This window comes from Rhododendron vialii, chromosome 3a, assembly GCF_030253575.1.
Source record: "Rhododendron vialii isolate Sample 1 chromosome 3a, ASM3025357v1".
Classification (NCBI taxonomy): Eukaryota; Viridiplantae; Streptophyta; class Magnoliopsida; order Ericales; family Ericaceae; genus Rhododendron; species Rhododendron vialii.
The window spans coordinates 4290187-4307350 of NC_080559.1; the positions used below are offsets into that span (position 1 = coordinate 4290187).

General features: G+C 38.6%; 2 protein-coding genes across 2 annotated transcripts; one reads left to right on the forward strand and one right to left on the reverse strand.

Moving 5' to 3' along the window:
• Nucleotides 1-3253: 3253 nt before the first annotated feature.
• Nucleotides 3254-7028, reverse strand: LOC131318639 (disease resistance protein RGA2-like). Its single transcript, XM_058348545.1, has 3 exons — nucleotides 4298-7028; nucleotides 3616-3710; nucleotides 3254-3505 (listed from the first exon to the last, which is right to left on the reverse strand). The coding sequence occupies exons 1-3, from the start codon at nucleotides 6863-6865 to the stop codon at nucleotides 3358-3360; spliced, it is 2811 nt and encodes a 936-aa protein (XP_058204528.1). The 5' UTR covers nucleotides 6866-7028; the 3' UTR covers nucleotides 3254-3357.
• Nucleotides 7029-10122: 3094 nt separating this feature from the next.
• LOC131318647 (disease resistance protein RGA2-like) lies at nucleotides 10123-13759 on the forward strand. Its single transcript, XM_058348563.1, has 2 exons — nucleotides 10123-11427; nucleotides 12385-13759. Exons 1-2 carry the CDS (start codon nucleotides 10781-10783, stop codon nucleotides 12989-12991), a joined length of 1254 nt encoding a protein of 417 aa, XP_058204546.1. The 5' UTR covers nucleotides 10123-10780; the 3' UTR covers nucleotides 12992-13759.
• Nucleotides 13760-17164: the final 3405 nt, after the last annotated feature.

Here is a 17164-nt window from a genome sequence, read left to right on the forward strand (position 1 = left end):
ACGAATTCTGAGAAAGTCTTTACCGATATTTATTGGAGCTGATTTTTTTACAAAAACCCAAAAAATATTTTAAAAAAATGAGTGATTCGGATCATTTTGTGGGATCCCGATATGGGCCCCACACAAATGTATGTGCATGATATGTGCAAGAACATTAATTTGTGCAAGTAGCACGGTTGTTTTTCAAATGTGAGTAAAAGATTAATTTTTTTTTATGAAGCACTTCAATGGACAAAATCTACCCTAAGCACAAATTTGAATAAAAGCTTCATTAATAGCATGATTTTAAATTTGAGAGGGAGAAAATAGTTACAGAGTACAATATTTCAGTAAAAGTTTGACTCTTCCTTGATTGGAGTAAAGATTTGTGTAAAACTCAATTGGCAAAAAAAAAAAAAAATGTTTGATAAGGGCTTGAAATGCTCTAACGAACGGAGAAAATTGAGATCTTAAAAAAAAAATGCATCACCTACCCCTTGTACATATACTCTCAAATAGAGAATTTAAATACTCCTATTTTATTTTAAAAAGTATATTTAGAGGGTATTACTATTCACACATGAATCACACACCTCTAATTCCATCTCTATTTCGTTGAAAACTCAATAATCTTTCATTTTTCCAACAAAATTACTAAATGTTTTCGCATAATAAATTGAACATGTGTCTTGTTTCAAAGATAATGTTGGGACCATTTAATAGTTTAATTTTGTAAAATATAAATGTATAGAGTAAAATTTATATGCATTTGGAGATTAAAATCTTCTCTCAAGATCATCCTCTCAACTAGAGAAGAGTTTTATAGGATGGATTGAAGCACCTCCATACTCTCAAATTAATAGAGATACAGAAGGTGGATTGGGGATGCTTTTGTAGCCCCCCACGGCCCTACCACCATCACCCACCATCGACCGCCAACACCACCTCTTACCCCAACCCCTCTTCTATTTTGCACTCCAGGTGGGTTCACGCTATTTTGTGTAAACGGTATTTGGTATTTTTGCTATTTTAGTCCAAAAATACCCACTATTCAGCAAAAGTCATTGCTCTTAATTTTGTTGTCTAAATGGTATTTTTGGTACTTTTAGTGAAAGCAAGTGGTATTTTAGCGCTTATACGAAGACAAAAATAATAATGTGAACTCACTGAAAATTGCATCTACAATTAATACTCAATCAAGGTTCAAAATTGTGGAATTAAAAGAGGGTGAGATGTAAACAAGGAATACTATGTACAAAAAAAATAAGGAATATTTAAATATCTATCCTCTTTATCCATGCCATGTAAGAATTCATCCCGCCTATTTTTTATACTTATGTTTTCATCCTTCCATTTTGTAAATTACCCTTATTACCCTTTTACACTATTTTATAATACACATAGAGAGAGAGAGAGAGAGAGAGAGAGAGAGAGAGAGAGAGAGAGAGACTTTTACTGTTTCCTAAATTTGTGGGATTTGAATGAATATGGAAGCATATGCAATCAAAAATCCTATGTGTACCGACCAAAATGTAGGGAAATCGTACCGACGGCCGTGCGCGGCCGTCTCCGGCCACCGGACGGCCGATCCGAGCCGTCCAAAAAATTTTAAAAAAAAAACCGAGGGGCCCAATGCGGGAATCAACGGCATCCGATGTGTGTAGGGTGCTTGATCTAAACACCCTATTTTTCGTGTATATATGTATGCTGTGTTGGTGCTGGTGTGCTGGGTGAAGGTATTGTGGTTTTGTGTTTTTCACTCTCATGACAGTTGGTCGATTTGTTTGGTGGTACAAGCACCGAGTCTTAACTTCCATTTAATTGGGATCAATTACATGATTTTTTCTCCAATGCCCCTGCCCAAGGCATCTTCCGTAATGTCCAAAATGCCTAGGACCTTTTATTGTGACGTATGTAATGCTGTTCTACAAGATGGCAGTTGTTTTTTTCGCTTTGTTTTGTGGACGTACTGATTTATTTGGCGGACTATCTGTAATGCAACGGTTATATGTGCTCTCATTTTCTCTGTATGAGTGAACCTATGGAATTGGTTATTTCGCTTTGTTAGGTGAACTATGATTATAAAACTCTTGTGTAATGGAATTGGTTATTTCGCTTTTATTTTCTTCGAATGAATTGCTTATATTTTGTAGAAGGATCCATTTGCTGTAAATGTACCCTCCAGAGGCGTGGCTCTCTTTTGGAACTATTCCATGAACTTACCAAGTTACGTTTGATTTTGTTGGTTAGCTTTGTATTGTTAACTTTGCTTCAGAAAATAAATTTGCAGGACCTGCGTACTCGATTCATCTAGTTTAGTTTATGTTCCCGATTGTGGTTTCATTTCGTGTTTATTTTGTTATTCTGGTCATACAACTTTTCTCGTGCAGTAGAAGCAAATAAATTTAGCTTCTTTCCCTCTGTTTTCTTTCAATCTTTTACTTGTTCATCGCATTCCACCTAGTGAATTCATTCTCCCAACAAATCATCTTAAGATTCAACGTCGTATTGGGATTACAAGCATAGACTTATATGGACGTGAGCTAAAACTTCTATTAATTCCTGCTATGTGTTTTTGCTTAGGAATACTAAAATGATAAAAGCGATTAATAGAGGATATTTTGGTGAATATTTGTACTGTAAAATGTAGGTTGTCTCCCTAATTTACCAGAAAAATATTATACGAGTCTGTCAAGTGTCAGCTGAAACTCTCAAGTTCTCGACTACTAAAGCTCTTCCAATGTTATCAAGTAGTGGGTCAGCTCAATGTTTGAGCTTGTTCAGCTCCTCCCGCCCTAGAATAGACAGGGCTACATAATCCTTTACTAACGAAAAACAAAAGATCGATATCCGAACAATTTAAACGCTGAAATTATATTCTAACATGTTCTGCAGGATCTGAAAATGAGAAGATGTTAGATGTCATTTTGGCTCCGTACTCCACAGGTAATGGGTTTCTTTTTTTTGGAAGAGACTGTGTTTGATTTGTAATTTTGAGATTTATTTTTGAGATAAAAAAGTTCAATAGATTTGCGTATTTTTTCGTCTTTAGTAAACTTTTTTACTAATATTTTGACAAACTCTTTTATTTTTTGAATAGATGTACGTCATGTACATCCAAAAAGTAAAAAATAAGTAAAAAAAAATTGACAAAAAATCACTAAAAACTAAAAAACAACGATAACAGTCAAAAGTTTTGGAGAGATTAATTCTGAGATGAGAACCAAACAAAGTGGATCTCACTTTCACTGACCCAAACTCCAAATGTATACCCAAAACCCCTCTCAATTATTTTCTCTCTCAAATGCTTATTAGAATGGCTTATTTTACAGAGGTATTTATAAAGCGGAAGGGAAAATTACAAAAGATTTCCAAAAGTCAGTATGGAAGCTTTGCTTCATCTCTTTGAAATTGAGCCACACTCGATTTCCGCGGGATGAAATCTCCAACACATTCTTCATCGTCTTTCGGTGCCCAGGTATCCACCGTAACTCTTTCCTCTTTCGAAGACGAACCAAGCAATGACCTGTACATTTATTTTCCAAAGCGAAAGAGGTAAAAAGAGAGCCAATGAACAAAATTAACCTAAGAGAAATTGGAAGGCTATGTATAAGTATTCTTAAAAGAGAACCGCACCCCTGAAAACGCAAGCGAAATCCAGGAAATTCTGACACTGATAGTAACTCAGAGAGCTCAATCTCGTCTCTAAAAGCCTGGTCAAACAATGATCTCTGTAATGAAACAAGTTTAGGATATCAACAAAATTATGGGTTGGTGATGTATTTTTAACTAAATTAGGGCTTTAACATCAATTTGTTTTCCCCGAAGAGTGGCGTCATGCCTAGCTCATTTAGTCTTCCTTCACAGATAAATTGGGCATACTTAAAATTAACTGTGATAGCAAGAGTAAGCTTGCGGACTTCAACCCTTCCCTAGATCCCGTATACACGGAAACTTCGTGCACTAGGTTCGCCCTTTAGTAACTCTAATAGCAAACTTATAAGATTCTAGATCACACATGGGGTGGTAGCCTGGTTTTGATTACAAGCGTAGGCCTAGTAGAGTGACATTTTTCCTGTCTAATAATTGAGAAATTTTTATGGAATACGACCTGCACTATTAGCAGTAAATATTTTGTTGCTCCCTATTCTAGCTCCTGAATTGCAGAACTCTTTTCATTTGATTTGGCAACGTGACCTTCGATGATTCTTCTACTAGCATTCTTTTATTTATGTGGATATGTATATATGCAAAACAGACTTTTCACATTAGGAATGAATCAATGGAAGCATTTTGACAAGGCAGGTAGAGAAGGTACCTTCATATGATAACTCTGCTGGATACAACTGTCAGGGACATGCGCAATCTTAGGCCAATCTTCTCCTATCCCTTCTTCACATCTTCTACTCAAGTGGAAGCAGTCCACAATACGCAAACGCCGTAGTGCAGCAAGACGTTGCATACCTTGTGGTAGCGACATACGATTATGACAATGGAGAATTTCAAGTACTTGAAGTGATCCGAGATTCGGGAGGACGGACTCTGATAAGGTTGTCAAATTCTTACAAGACGAGAGATGTAAGTGATTCAGTGTATCAGCAGAATCATTAAGCCCCTTGGGCAAACTAACCAACTTAGGGAGACCATTTAGTACTAACTTCTTCAGGCTTTTCAGCCCTTTAAAATCGTACTCTTCCGAGAGTTCAAGATTTTGACAGTAACGAATTTCTAAATGCTTGAGAGACGTGAGGTGTTTTACGCCAGACGGCAAAGAAGCCAGTTTTGGACAGCCCCATATGACCAATTCCCGGAGGCAAGTGAGGTTTTGTATACCATCACCCAAAGACCTCAATTCACCGTTAACAAACAGTAGAAATATCCGAAGAGAAGTTAATCCACCAATCCCTTTCTCTGGTAAACATGTCAAGTTAGATGATAAGCACAAGAACCGAAGGTTAATTAGGTTGCCAAAATCTTCAGGCAGTTGATCAAGTGTTGATCCGTAGAGATCCAAATACTGCAAGTTTAATAGCTTGCAAAGAGATCTAGGGAGTTTTTCAACGTCAGAACAAGTGAGGTACCTTAAATGGTCCAAATTTCCTATCTCCTTGGGCAAGACATGTATATCCCTATTTCTAAGGTAGAAGTTTAAACCTCTATGACCGAAGTTCAACACTCGTAAGCATCTAAAACCTGGAATTGCTTCTTCGACAGATGATCCAAAATTGGGCCCTGTCTCACTTGGTAAAAACATGGTCCGCAACTTCTTTGCTTTGATCAAATGTTTTGGGAATTCGGTATATAGACTCGAATCAAATGACACAAGCCGAACCCTCTCAGGAATTACCACAATATTTTCCCCTTTCACAGTCAATCGTTCATTACCAGCCACATAATGTGCAAGATCGTGAACAAGATCATGCATTTTATAGCGATCGTGAGCAAGATCACTGTCAGGTTGAAGAAAGGACCTTCTTGCCAGCTCTTCTATGTACTCTTCACCTATATCTTCTAATTCTTCGTTCTTGTCTGAGGACTGTATGAATCCATGGGCCATCCAACCATATATTAACTCTTGTTTGAAAATTATCTGATCTTTCACAAATAACGAACAATAGGCAAAGCATTGTTTTAAGTACGAGGGCATTTGGTCATAACTCAACCTTAGAATCGGTAGGATATCATTCTCATTTTTTACAAGAGACCAAATCTCATTGTTCCTCACAAACAACCAATCACGATCATTTGTTTTCATGAACAACATCGCTCCTAAGGTTCTTGCTGCAAGAGGTACACCTCCACACTTCTTCACTATTTCTCTACCAATGTTAACTAGGTTCTGATGCTTATTCTCTTCTCCTTCTTCAAATGCCCATTTCACCAATATACGTAAACAATCTTCATCTGAAAGACCTTCCAGCTCATATGGTTCCATGGTGCGGACAATTGAAGCAACCATTTTACTCCGTGTGGTTACCAGAATTCTGCTCCCACTCGCTCCCACTGCAAACAAATCTTGCAATTTTTTCCATTGTACGCGGTTCTCATTCCATACATCATCCAGAACAAGGAAAAACTTGTTGTCACTTAACACTCGCCGAACACGAATTTGTAAATGCTCAATTCCTTCATTGTTGCAGCCATTGTCCCCTACCACTTCCAATAGTTTAATCAAGATTCTTTTCATATCAAAATCATCAGAGACACAAACCCACATTTTTGTGCTAAAATGGTTTTGAATCCTATCATCGTTGTAAACCAGTTGTGCAAGTGTGGTTTTTCCTAGACCCCCCATTCCCACTATGGGAATGATGTGAAAATTGTTATCATCACTAGAGGACAATAACAATTTTATTAAAGCTTCTTTGTCAGTATCTCTTCCGGTAACCTCCGGAATATGCACAAGGGAGGAGGTATCATCCCTTCTTTTGATCTCAATTGGCCTTTCTGCTACTTTCACAACAAACTTAAAATCTCGCATCTCCGCAACAATCTCATCAAGCCTCTCGGCGATATCCTTAATGTTTCGACCCAAAACATAATGAAATGCCAGTGTATTTGAGCTTGTGAAGAAATAGCATACCTCTCTCACCATGCTCTTGTGAGTTTTCATTTGCCTTCTCAAAGTCTCGGTTGCGACTTCATCCAACAAGTCATCAGCATCATAAAATACAAGTTTAAGCCTTTGTAACCAGCCCTTTACAGCTGGGTTTCTCATCTGCTCCTCTTCTGCACTCAGAAGAACATTTCTGATGGTGGAGATCTTGTTCTCCAGCTTCCTCAGCTCCTTTTTGACTCCCCACGCTAATCCAACCTGTTGGAGGGCAGTTGACCCCAATTTCAACAAGATCTCTTTGGCAAGGTTGAATAGAACTACTTCTGCCATACCTTACTTAGCTGGATATGGGTGTGGAAGTTAATTGGCTGCAAGAGAAAATTGGTTAATTGAAAATAAGAGAATGATCTGGTTGTTTGGTAGATAAGAATCGGCATATGCTTTCAAAATGAATATATGAATTGGGAAAGTTGAAGGAAACTGACTTGGTCAACTTTGCATAGGTTTTCAGCAGGTAAAATTTTTGGCTGTGAATATGATGCATAGTCAATGTAGAGGAATATTCAATTGCGCTGGCCCAACGGCAAGGGGAAAAAAAAAAAAAAAAACCAAAATACCCTTGTGTAGAAGCAACTTGCTTGGGGAAAATTCCTGATATTTGTATCGTTTTGACCAATTCTGTATAAGCAACTTGCTTGGGGAAAATCCCAGATACTTTGTATCGTTTTGACCAATTCGTAATAAGTTAAGAGGCAAGACTCAAATTAGTTCTAACACCTTTCGCAAGTCAAAGTGAGACCCACAATTTGTGCAATTTTCTGTATTAGTAGAATTTTTTTTTTCTTTTTCTTTTTGGTAATGCAGCATATCCCGGATCAACTTCCGCATACCTCGGACTAATCCCTAAGGCCCTTCTTATAATCGTTTCACAAGCTTACGTATGGGGTGTTGGTGCAAAAACTGGAACCTTCAAAATCTGGAGCCTTCTGCAACTTGAACAATCTGATGGAAACCGCTTCGAGTCACATTACGACATCACTTTCCGAAAACAGTATTCGCCCCCACCAATTGGTATGCACCGGGTTACAGCGAATCTGTTCTGAGGATAAAATGAAGCCCGATCAATGATCTTCTGCCTGCGTCCGCACAAACGAAGGACAGACATAATACCGAGCCTAAGAGCATCAATTGAACCAAGGACTGTTAATTCTGTTTTTGCAGAATAACGGAATAACAGCGCAAAAAACAACGAGTCAGAGGGAGGGAGAGTTTCTGGATATTTTTTGGTGTATCGAATGACTTAACCATTGGCCTATTTATAGACTTATAGGCACCCTTACGTGAAAGGATGTGTCTTTAGTAAACACACATTAGAAAGGGTATGTCGTTTGAAGACAATTAATCAATAGAAGGATCATGCCTTTTAGTAGGCACCCTTTCAAGAAAATAATTAATTAGAAAGGGTCATGCCTCTTGGAGGCACCCTCATGTATCACATCACTTCCTAACAATCACACCCCATTCTAACAATCACACCCTAAGTTAATAGGTGTTATAACTATTCACATAAAGTCATATCCCATGTGAAAAAGTGTCGCACCTTTTCACAAATAACTTCCCGCAATCTTTTTATTTTGAAAAATCTCCAACAATCCCCCACCATTTTCGAAATAAAGAAAAAGTTTTCTTGGTTCCTTTGAAAAGACTTGTGCATCAATGAAGGTGTCTCACGACTTGAACCATTCACCTAGTGAAAACACATCAAAGTTAGTCGGAAAGCATAGTAGACTTGTCTTTGAACTAGCGATCCTTAAATGACCAACTGGACATGTTGCATCTTTCCTGACTCTGGTATTCAAATTGGCCGACACGTGATTTGGCCGTGTGTCTTTATCCTGAATTTCATGAGCGCTCTAGAGTCCTAGCCTTTGAACCCATAGAAGGCGGCACCACCTTCACACTCATATAGGTAGACTTTGAAAGTGCCCCTGTAACTACAACACTTGAAACCTAACAAACCGTTAGAAGCCTATAAAAAGCTAAGTAGCTTAACCTCCATGTTTTCATTACAAGTACCCAACATTTTACCATGGGATGGATAAAATCGGAAAATACTTGCAACCACAACTTATGGTGTACTTTGCTCATTGAACCCAAGACTTGAAGTTATTCAAGCTTTGAGTCGAGTTTCCACCAAGTGTGATTAGATTTCAATAGGCTTGAGTCCCATCCCCTGTGATGTTCTCCACTCCAAATCTCTTGCAAGACCTTTTGTTAAAGGATCAGCCAAGTTTTGACTTAATTTTACATAATCAATGGTTATCACCCCATCTGTAATCAAGTTCCTCACATAGCTATGTCGAAGTCCTATATGCATGGACTTTTTGTTATACACCTGGCTATAAGCTCGTGATAGAGTCGATTGACTATCACTATGCAAAGATATAGGTGGCATAGGTTTTGGCCACATGGGTATCTCCCACAACATACTTCTCAGCCACTCTGCCTCTTTGCTCCCTGCTGCTAGTGCTACAAACTCAGCTACCATAGTTGAGTCTGTAATGAGACTTTGTTTCTTAGATCCTCAAAAAACTGCTCCTCCACCAAGTGTGAAGATCCATCCACTTGTTGACAAGTGATCTTCATTCTCGGCTATCCAGCTAGCATCAGTATATCCTTCTAGAACCGAAGGATAACCACTATAAACTATCCCGTAGTCTATAGTTTTCTTTAGATACCTCAATACCCGATTAACTGCGAGTCAATGGACATCGCTCGGATTATGTGTGTACCTACTTAGTTTCCCCACAGCATATGCAATATCTGGTCTTGTGCAAGTCATGGCATACATTAAACTTCCTATCACTCTAGAATATTCTAGTTGTGAAGCTCCTCTACCAGTGTTAAGATACAATTTAACATGTGGATCCAATTAATTAACCAGAGATACACAGGTTTCAACCTTAACAAAAAATAAACATGATATAAGAATGAACAGAATTATGTTGTGAAGGTAAATACGCAGTGGTGAATGAATAAAAGCAACTTGAAATCATAAACATCCGCAGTTATTTGCGTAAAGATGTATTTACATATTTAGTACTCTATATGAGGTCTCAGGGTCATGGTAATCACTCATACGTAATACTTGCCACGAGAACATAGTGTTTTGTGGCTCCCACACACATTGCCTTCCAATTCACACTCTTTTTTTGATATTCATTCATTCTTTTTTTTTCTTTTAGGAAAAAATATACACTTTCAACATTAACAGAACAAAAAAAAAGGAGGGTGAACATTAAAATAGAGAGTGTGAGAATCACTCTCCCTAGAATATATAAAAAATATTATAATTTATAATAGTAGGTAGAATTAGATGTCTCCAGCCCACCGTTTACTTCAGAATTAAAAACAGAAACCAACCAAACTTTCTTTTTCCTTCCTTCCTCTATTTTTTTAATTTTAAACTTTGAAGGTCGATGCAAGGTTACTGTCAATGAAGCATTTTCCTTCTGCTTTCCAATGACATTATTTCTAAGGCAAATCATATTACTATTTCTATCCACCATAGAAGAGCAACAAACAGTAATTCTTTCTCTCATGATCTAAATCTGCTCAATTACCTTCTACATTCCAAGTAGCCAGGGAAATATGGCAGCAGAAAAAATTCTGTCAGGTGTTGCAGCAAATGTTTTGTCGTGTCTGGGGTCCTATGCAATTCAAGAGATTGGATTAGCATGGGGTTTCAAAAAAGATCTGAGAAAGATGGAAATCATGGTCTCCACTATAAAAAATGTTCTTTTGGATGCACAAGAGCGGCAAATGAGCAGCCGTGCTGTGAAAGAATGGCTATAAAAACTCGAACTCATACTTTATGATGCTTCTGACTTGTTGGATGAGGTTGCAACGGAGACTAAGACAACGCAATTGGAAAGTCAGAATAGCTTGGTGAGAAAGGTACACTACTTCTTTACAAGCTCAAATCCACTTGTATTTCAATATGTCGTGGGGCGTAAGATGAGGGATATTGGGAAGAGGCTAGATGAAATTGTTTTGCAGATGAATGCTTTTAAGTTTGTTATGAAACTAGTTGAAAGGCCAATTCAGATCAATAGCAGGGAAGAAACCTTCTCCTTTGCGAATACTCCGACGTTTATCGGAAGAGATGCTGACAAAGAAAAATAAGTAAGGTTGTTATTGTCCCCTGGTGATGAGGAGAATGTTGCCATCATTCCCATAGGGGGAATGGGAGGTCTGGGGAAGACCACACTTGCACAATTGGTATACAATGACGATAGGATTCAGAAACATTTCACCAAAAGATTGTGGGTCTGTATTTCTAATGATTTTGATGTCAAAAGAATCCTAATTAAATTATTGCAAGCGGGTGATCCCAATGGGGACGCTAGTTATAGTAGCGAAGGACTTGAGCAGTTGCAAAACCGAGCTAGAAATGTGTTATGCGAAGATAAGTTTGTCCTTTTTCTGGACGACGTCTGGAATGAGGACCGTGTAGTGTGGAAAAAATTGGAGAATTTGTTAATAACGCAAGGGAGAGGAAGCAAAATTGTTGTAACCACACGTAGTAAGAAGGTTGCTTTAATTGTCAGAACGAGCACCGTGAAACCATATGAACTTAGAGGTCTTTCAGACGATGAATGTTTACATATATTGGTGAAATGGGCATTTAAAGAAGGGGGTGAGAGTAAGCATCCGAACCTAGTCAACATCGCTAGAGAAATAGAGAAAAAGTGTGGAGGTGTACCTCTTGCGGCGAGGACCTTAGGAGCATTATTGTTTTCTAAAATAAATGAGCATGATTGGTCGTCCGTGAGGGACAGTGAAATGTGGGCTATTGTACAAAAGGAGAATGATGTCTTACCGATATTGAGGTTGTTGGGAGTTCGTCCGATGCATCGACCCACGACCGCGTGCTCAAGGCCCAATTTGTATGGGAGTAACGGCAAAGAGTCCACCACATTACTTGAGCCCAATATAAATTGAATGACCCATATCCACTTAAAAGGTTAAGCCTTATAAGTGGTGAGCCATCCAATTGTATATTAAGGTCTAACTCTTTTTCTGTTTATCCAATGTGGGACTCAACGTTCACACATGTTCTAACAAATCTCTCCCTCATGTGTGAACCGAAAATTGGGCCTTAACCTCTTTATGCATCCAAGCTCCCCCTTGATTTTGATCTAATACTCTCAACCCTATCTCCTGAACTAGGCTTATTCTGCACTCACTCAATCGATTCAGAGTCATCTCAATTGAGAGTCAACGTGCCTAGTCACCGACACCAACGTGCTCATTCACTAGCACCATGCTCCCCGACGAGTCAACTCCATCGACAATGAGCCATCCAATACAGCACTCCAACATCGAGCCACCTTGCTTCATCGGGAGTCACCTTTTGGACTTTATACCGCTCCACGAGTGTCTTCTGTGCAAACCCATTCAATGGTGCGCTGAGAGTCTTCCCATAGATCGTCAACCAACGGCTCTGATACCATTTGTTTATACCGCTCCACGAGTGTCTTCTGTGCAAACCCATTCAATGGTGCACTGAGAGTCTTCCCATAGATCGTCAACCAACGGCTCTGATACCATTTGTTGGGAGTTCGTCCAATGCATCGACCCGCGACTGCGTACTCAAGGCTCAATTTGTATGAGAGTAACGGGAAAGAGTCCACCACATTACTTGGGCCCAATATAAATTGAATGACCCATATCCACTTAAAATGCTAAGCCTTATAAGTGGTGAGCCATCTAATTGTATATTAAGGTCCAACTCTTTTTCTGTTTATCTAATGTGGGACTCAACGTTCACACATGTTCTAACAGAGGTTGAGTTATGACCAAATGCCATCATATTTAAAACCCTGCTTTCAATATTGTTCATTGTTTGAGAAAGATGAAGACATTTATGGAAGGAAGTTGATTTACGCTTGGATTGCCCTAGGGTATGTCCAATGCTTAGACCCGAATGAAGAATTAGAGGACATAGGTGAAGGATATATTCTTGAGCTTGTAAGGAGGTCCTTTCTTGAACTACATTATAGCATCTTTCCTATTCCAGTTAGAAGGGAGACGCATAAAATGCATGATCTTGTTTACGACCTAGCACAATATGTGCCTGGTAATGAATGCTTGACCATTAAAGGGGCTATTCCCGAGGCAATTCCTGATACGATTCGCCACGTATCATTCGGTTCAAATACATATTGCACATTTCCAAGACCTTTGATGGAAGCCAAGAAGTTGCGGACCATTTTCTACCCAGTGAAAATAGGGCCCACGTTTGGATCATCTATTGAGCCAGAAATCGCAAGTTTTGGATGCTTACGTGTGCTAGACGGACGGGATTTTGACGACAGCATTTCCTTGCCAGAAAATATAGGGAAATTGAAGCTGTTAAGGTATATTAGTAGAGCTAACAATCTCCCAAAATAGCATTGCAAGCTATTAAGCTTGCAGTACTTGGAACTCTCTGAGTCACGGGTCGACAAATTGCCGGTAGATTTCTGGAAACTAATTAACCTGCTGTTTTTGTGCTTGTCAACGACATCGACTTGCCTTCCGAAAAAAGGAATCAGTAGGTTAACTTCTCTCCGAATGCTGTTCATTTTCAGTTGTTTTCAATTTGACGTCTTTGGGTGAAGGGATAGAACGTCTCTCTTCTCTCCGGGAATTGGCCATAATGCGCTGTTATAAGCTGGTTTCGTTGCCAGCTGGCTTAAGGCACCTCACTCCCCTCGAGGTTTTGGCAATTCATAGCTGTGAAAGCTTTAATTTCTAGGATGACGACGATATTAAGGGGCTTACAAGCCTTAATACACTAAGTCTAAAAGATCTCAGAGGGTTGGTGAGTTTGCCCATGGGGCTTCAGGACGCTGCTGCTACACTCACTCATTTGGATATTCTAGAGTGTTTGAACTTTACTTCACCATCAGAGTCCGTCCTCCCAAATATCCTATCACTTCAATCACTTTTGATCGGGGAATGTCATAAGGTTGAGTCCCTGCCAGAAGGGATGCAAAGCCTCACTAAGCAACTGAATTTAACTATTTACAGTTACAATCTCAACACCAGCAGTTATCGTGAAGGTGGAGAGGATTGGCCGGAGATCGCCCACATACCTAGAATTCAAATTGTTGATAACACCTACTCGGAGCATTCCAGTCCCGACACAATCAATCACTGGTATATTCACTCATTTGTATATTCTCTGTTTTGTAAAAGTATATCTCTTCTACTTCCATAACATCTTCCACTTTAATTTTACAAGCCACCTGCAGCTAAAGCACTCGTATTTCTGAAAGTTGAGCATCAAATATCCTTGCACGTATCACACACACAATGGAAAACAAAACTAATGCCTCATGTGTACTAGACTCTGATGAATAGCGTAATCATGGTAATAATCGAAATCCAGTCAGCTACGAATATGGCATATCTAGTTTTTTTTGTTTATGCCATTATGATTTTGCTCTCTGATTCTGTTTTTTTACAGTTGGCAAATATGAAGGGCTTGGTAAGGTACGCGTTGTCTCTCTTCTTGTGTGTAGTCGAGTCTTTTGGATTCCTTGAGCTTTGGTGTTGCTGCTGGTGTGCTTGGTGCGCGTGTTGCGGTTCTGGCTTCCATTTTCATGATAGTTGTTCGATTCATTTGGCGGTGCTTGCTCTGTTGTGATGTTTGTTTTGTGATTCTACATGATGGCAATTGGTTATTTCACTTTGTTTGGTGAACTACGGATTATAAAATTCGTGTATGCTTTTTGTTTTCTTAATTTGATGACTTGAACGACTATGCTCTTGTGAAGTGGTTGAATATATCTGTGACAAAGGGTATCTGTAGTACGATAATGCACTACGTGGTGTAGTGTGCCTCAGTATGCTTTACCGAGTTCTTATCATCATGATGATCCGAACCCCTTGTCCTTGAATGTGCTCATAGAGACTATTAAACTCGTTTCTAATGTCATACATCCTCAAAATCAAGGGATTGAACTTTCTAATTGGCTCTCTGCAGAACTCCAACCATCCATACTCAGTTAAGCTCACAAAGGAGCACCATTGGCACTTACCAAACCATCTAGGAAAATAATGTGGTACTGTCTTAAACGCAACATCAATCGAGATCCAATGATCCAAAGCAAACCAGAAAAGAAGATAGCATGTATAACCAATGCCCATAGCCAAAAATGCACTCTACCCTTTCTGAATATAGGACCAAAGAAATCGAGTATCGGAGAAATCAGAGAAATGAACGAGACACAGCAGAACTACAATGCTTGGTTGAGCTTTAGAGAAGATAACTAACCAAGGGAAATCCATGTAGTTCCTTTGTCAATGGCTATTGTCATTGTGCCGTTCTCTTAAATGACGAGGACACAAGCAAAAAACTGCGTCCAATTTCAATGAAGTAAAGGTGGAAATAAACGGCAAGATCTCTAAAACAAGATTTTCACGACAGCCTGCTGATATCTTGACCCAAACACTAACATAAGATGGTTGCGTTCCACCACTTTATGTCCCGCAAAAAAACTTCCTTTTTGTTAGTGGGACTCAAAGCCCATCTACTCACCGTTCAAATAAAAGAACATTAACCAATGTGGGGTTAGTTTAGCAGTCCAAACTCTCCGATGGTTAATACAAATTTCCATGGCCCCCTTATTGGAGCTAGCTAAATTAATTTCTAACACCACCCAAACATGGTGTGACTCTACCTTTGGTCCCGACAAGGTCCGGCAGGGTCATGATCACGTTCAGATAATATTGTAATGTGACAGAATAATATTCCTTCCAATAATGCTACTCACACAATAATTCAAACATAACAACTTACAAAACTTTTCACATACATATGGAGCCCACACATAATAATGTGTGTGGAGCTCACGTGTATGTGAGAGATTATGTTTGGTGTTGTGTTTGAATTGTTGTGTGAGTATCATTTTTGTATTCCTTCACAGAAGTGACGATGTACCATTAATGCACTTCTATTTTTTTAACCAAAAAAAAATAGAGGTGACAATTTGGGTCCAGTAATATGGTTTTGCCCAAACCCATCCATTTATAATTAGTCCAAACCCACCCATGTTTAAATATGAGGGGAAAATAACAGCTAAGGACGTGTTTTGATAATTAATACATGCCAAGGACAAACTAAGAACATTTGTTAATGTTGAAAATGTTCTTGATGGATATTAATTATCAAAACACGTCCTGGGCCGTCATTTTCCCAAATATAAGTTCTAATTGGGCTAACTTAATAAACCCACTGATTTTATGGGTTTAAGTGGGTTGGTAATGGGTCCAAAACAATTTGCTTTTAAGATTCATGGGGCACAACACAAGACTATTACCATATCAAAAAAAAAAACACACAAGACTATTACCCAAAAACCCGCTTTTAAGATTCATGGGGCACACAACACAAGAAAAAATGGCGACACATTAATTCCCCAAAAATTCGAAGAAAAATAAGTCACGGTGGGATTGTAGAAAAAAATTAGGAGAAAAGAAAATGTAAAAAAGACCAACGACTGGTTGGGCTGCTGGGAAAGGTCGCTGATGTACTCGAAAATTATAATTTGAAAGCATTACAGTAATTAGAGGCAAACATGCAGGTCTGGGCAGGTTGAAATGGGTTGCGGGTCGAATATGAGTCAAAAGTAAATGGGTTGAAACGGGTCGGGTCGAATACATGTTAAACCCAACCCCGCCCAACCCGACCTGACCCGTCCCCATCTCTTTTGTTTTTTTTGTTTATAATATTTATTTATAAAACTAATTCTCCTATATCAAAACTCAAACTTGCTAAACAAAAATACCACATATACAAACCTTTCAGAATCAATAAGAAAAAAAAACCCCAAGTCATGCCTTAAAAAAAACACGAAATCATCTCTGGTTTTACTATTAAAATCAATGATGCTTGCACAAGAATATTGGTACAGAATATGATTAGTTTATGTATGCAGAGAGAGAGACTTACGAAGAGCCAAGGCCGCTTCTTAGGTTTGGATTAAAAAGTCAAGTGACTTATTCTTTTTTGTTTCTATTCAATTTTTTTTTTTGTATTTGCTTGTTTTGCGACAAACTTTTTACCCCTTTTAGTTCGTCTCGACGGGAGAATCGAGAAAGTAATTTTTTTTACTTTTACCCTAATATTTTTTTGTAATATTCAAGATAAATCCCAAAAAACCGGTTTTAGGGCTTTATATTGGATGTTTTTAAAAATATTTGGGTAAAAGTCATAATTTTTTACTATTACAATTGGAGCGAATCAAAAATCGTAAAATACTTGTCGCAAAATAACAAACACGAAAAATGTTGAATAAGAACAAAACGAAAAAAAAAAGGAGGAGTTTTGGATGCTTTGACGATAAAAAAAGGCAAAGGCAAAGTCAAATTTTAATTTTTACGCGGTGTTGCAACAAAACAGTGGTTGAATGAATTCAAGTTGTCCATCCAAGATATCACGGATTCTCAATTGTAAAGTACTGAATCAGTTTTCCAGCCCTATATCTCGCACATGGTCCATACAAGGGGCCAATAAAGGGGGAAATGGATTGTAGAGAGAGAATGAGAGAATGAGAGAAAGACCGGAGAGAGTCGTGC

Coding starts and splice junctions, on each gene's coding strand:
- LOC131318639 (XM_058348545.1), bottom strand. CDS start 6,865: ATGGCAGAAGTAGTTCTATTCAACCTTGCCAAAGAGATCTTGTTGAAA. Junction 3,711..4,297: donor AGCAGAGTTATCATATGAAG/GTACCTTCTCTA, acceptor GTTTCATTACAG/AGATCATTGTTTGACCAGGC. Junction 3,506..3,615: donor TTTCGCTTGCGTTTTCAGGG/GTGCGGTTCTCT, acceptor ATAAATGTACAG/GTCATTGCTTGGTTCGTCTT.
- LOC131318647 (XM_058348563.1), top strand. CDS start 10,781: ATGGGAGGTCTGGGGAAGACCACACTTGCACAATTGGTATACAATGAC. Junction 11,428..12,384: donor GATGTCTTACCGATATTGAG/GTTGTTGGGAGT, acceptor GTTCTAACAGAG/GTTGAGTTATGACCAAATGC.